The sequence below is a fragment of the Dipodomys ordii genome, unplaced genomic scaffold (genome assembly GCF_000151885.1).
Source record: "Dipodomys ordii isolate 6190 unplaced genomic scaffold, Dord_2.0 Scaffold89, whole genome shotgun sequence".
NCBI lineage: Eukaryota > Metazoa > Chordata > Mammalia > Rodentia > Heteromyidae > Dipodomys > Dipodomys ordii.
In genome coordinates this window covers 2154800-2158413 of record NW_012267305.1, presented here as the reverse complement: position 1 = coordinate 2158413, position 3614 = coordinate 2154800, and the positions used below count along the sequence as shown (strand labels likewise).

Below are 3614 nucleotides of genomic sequence, written 5' to 3'. Positions count from 1 at the left end.
TGTTCAAGTCCTAGTACCAGCCTCCCTCCCCCACTGCACTAAAATCTAGTATTTGCTTAGAGTGGGTCAAATCACACTCAATATAACAGAATAAAAATGTTATTTTAATAGTGTGTTCTGGCTCATCAACCCACCCAGAAGAGCACTTGGACAGGAGCTTCTAGACCTTACGTGGTCAGATAATTCACCTACTTCCTTTGCACTTCACATATGTGCCCCAGGAAGACATTCTTCCTTGCACTCAAAAGGAGCTGCACAGAGCAGCCTCCCATTCTCTCAGGCTGACGATACTTCATCCTAGGATGTGACCCATGCTGCAGCAGTAAACTCGCACACAAAGAATTAGAGTTTCCACAAATGGGAGCCTGACTTGGCTATGGACATTGACCATGGGCTGCTGTCCTTGGATCCCTGCCTCCTCATCCCTACTTCATGTGTTCTTTTCATCTTTGAGGACATCTCAACACCCCCTGACGTGAGTGCTGCTCCTAGACACCATCATCCTATGAGAAAATGTGGGCCGGACCAAACCCAATTTACTAATACCTCCGCCAGTAATCAAACATCTTCCAGAAAGCAGGTGTTCAATGAAGGGGTGAAGAATGAATGGAACAGTAAGTTGGGGAACACATTTATTAAGATTTACTTTCATGTACATTCAAGTTAGAGCCCAGAAAAATCCAGGTCAACATACATATTTTTTAATGTCACAGGGAAGACAATTGAAGAAGTCAAGAATTAACATTTCATTTATCCATTTCTTTATATAATGTTGAAGTCTTCTGTTTTGACAACTGGTTGAAAAATTAGGAAGATTCACTCCTAAATTATATTAACAGCAAATAGATGTGACTATTGTCATTTACAATTTTCCATTCTGAAGTCAGATAAACATTCAATTGAAAGGGAGAGTCACACAAATACAACAGAATGACATAATTGTACGCAGCACTTCCCCCTCAACAGGTCCTGGGCTCTACTAAGAAGGCTCTCACTTTTTAAATACAAAGTAAAAAAAATGGTTTCATGTAACATGGAGCAGGAGCTGCTATTGGAAATTAATGAGTCTCCCACCACAATACGTCTATGACTACTACTCATGTGTGGGTGCTCTGCTGGTCATCTCTCAAAGCCTCTTCATATAAGAATGGAAAGCATCTGGGATCACACCCAGTAAACTTAGCCCAGTGCTCCAAGACTTTAACTTTGGTTGTTTCAGCATGGGCTCTTGGGCCCCACAGGAACTCAAAGCGGGCAGGAAAACTGTTGGGCACCTGCTGGTACTCTAGGTACTGCTCCTGCACAAAATCTACTGTTATTAACTTTCTGGGATCTCCATAGATGTCATGCTTCTGCTGAACACACACACCCATTTTACAAAGAATATCCCAGACTGCAGATTCAGGAGCGTGGTTGCCCTCCATAAATATGATGGCCAGGATGACTATCAGGAGGCCAGTCTTTGGCATGCCTTGGACATCACTAAGCATGCCATCATAGGTGAGCCCCAGGGTAATGACAAGGATGTAGGAGTGGCTGTTGGGCTCCACTTCCTTCACATCAATGCCAAATACCAGCTGCATACAATCAACTGCTCTACTAAAGATGACAGGAAAATAAGTACAGTGGCTTCTGAGGATGCAGGTCATCATTTCTGCCCTGGTAACCACCTCATGTTTCTCATATTTGAGGATCATGAGGAGCACTAAAGATAATGCATCCTCCTGCAAAGATTCAGGATCGATCATGCTACCCTGGAGACACAGGTTTTCTTGGGTCCAGGAAGCCTGACTGAAGTGGCCATACAGAAGGGAGCACAAGCGCACAGGGGTAGCTAACACTCTCTGAGAACTCTGGAAACCATGCTGGATCTCAGCAGGCAACCCATTTTGGGTGATGGGGATCAGAGTGGGGCGAAAAGAGGTGGCAGCAAAAGCGGACACATCTAATGCAATAGGAATTAGTTGTATCATTGGGCTGGGTGCCTGCCTTTGAGCCCTAGGGGCAAGTGCACGCTTGCTGTGCTGGCCTTTCTGAGCACGACGCTGCATGACTTTTCTTGAACAGAGGTCACAGTTTGCAGGACTTCAGTGATGGGGCTTCAAAGACCTAGATGAGAGAGGGAACATATGCATGACCTAAGCTGAGAACTGTAGCCTTAGGAGCTCTCACAAAAGTCTACTACTAAAAAGCCTATTACTGGACTTTGGTTTGGGGGGTGCTTTAGGGTCACACATTTCCTAGCTGGTCTTGTCCCATGAGAGCGTATGAAAACAAGTAAGATGCTAATAGTGCCAGTGGTTGTGTGAGAATTGACAGGTGTCAGAAGAGCATGTGAAGCTAGACAATATGCTGAGTACTATGTTTTTGGATAGATGGGGACCATGGTAAACTTTCAAGGTGTAACCCCATATTGATTCTTGAGTGTCATCTGCTGTTTAATCAAAGGAAACATGTTCTCAACTTCTGGCCCTGGAGCTCTTGGCAGAGACACCAAGCAGTCCTCACTTGATCTCTACGTATGTCTTCATCTTTAAAGGACATCACTGTGACTTCAATGCAATGGGAGAGAAGTTTCCTGTCTTTGAGATCCATACTGGTTTGTGGGAAGGAGAAGAAGGTCCCCTGTGTTTATTCTGGTTATCAACTTTATCCTAGCAGAGCTGAGATCATCCTCCACTTAAGCTGGCCTGAGGCAAACTGTTAGAATAAGGTCTCACCTCTTTGAAGTGGAGCAAAAGTTAGTGAGGGGACCTTATATCTTGGCACACTTGCCCTGGGACAACTGCCAGATGGAGAAATTCTTTGTGGCCCCTTGTGGATAGTGGAACTACTGAGTTCTTACCTTCACTCCTGGCACATCCTAGGCAACACTTTCTGTGGTCCAACAATGGCTCCTCTCACTGCCAGCTTACACCTCTGTTAGAGCTGGGGGACAAATGTAAGGATGTAGTTTATGGGGGAGGGGTGGGGCCAGGCTAGCTTAATGAGAGGGTCCCTTGTGGTCCTGCTGGGACTGAGGCACGAAGCAAAGGCAGGGCTAAATTATTTAGTAACCTCACAATAGGGATTTCACTTTGATTTTTCTTCAGCTTTCACCTTGACCCCACAGTGTGCAGCACTTTGACCGTCTATTTACCTCAGACCAAGACTCTTATCTCCCATGGTTACCTGAGGTGAAAGGAATAGGGGAGGGGTGGATGATGGCAGGGACATATAATACTGGTTAGTTGGATCTCTTGTGGTCCCGGGGTAAAAATGGGAGGCTGGGCTCGATTATTTCGAAATATAAACGAAGGGAGAGTTTCCTGTGTCTTCCTGAACTCTTTATGTCTCAGGCTGTGACTCCCAAAGTAGGCGTGGTGGTGCTGTTTTTGCTACACATCCCCATGTAGGGCTCAGATGACAACAAAGGGAAGGTATTTGGGGCCCTCTTTGGGGAGTTATCCATTGTCCAGCCTCATATCTCACCTTGATCCTTTAGAGACTACAAACTTCTTAACTCCGAAGAATTTACACCAACACTGTGTCTTCCAGGGTTCCTTCAGGCAGAAGAAGGGGGAGGGAGGGAAGGATTGAAAGATGAGGGAGAAGTGGAAACACAGGAATTAGTT

At 45.4% G+C, this 3614-nt stretch overlaps 1 protein-coding gene across 1 annotated transcript; it reads right to left on the bottom strand.

Annotated features, from left to right (window-relative positions):
- Nucleotides 1-1097: 1097 nt before the first annotated feature.
- LOC105992843 (melanoma-associated antigen 10-like) lies at nt 1098-1973 on the bottom strand. The gene has a single exon (XM_013025925.1). The coding sequence runs from the start codon at nt 1971-1973 to the stop codon at nt 1098-1100; it is 876 nt and encodes a 291-aa protein (XP_012881379.1).
- Between the last annotated feature and the right edge of the window lie 1641 nt (nt 1974-3614).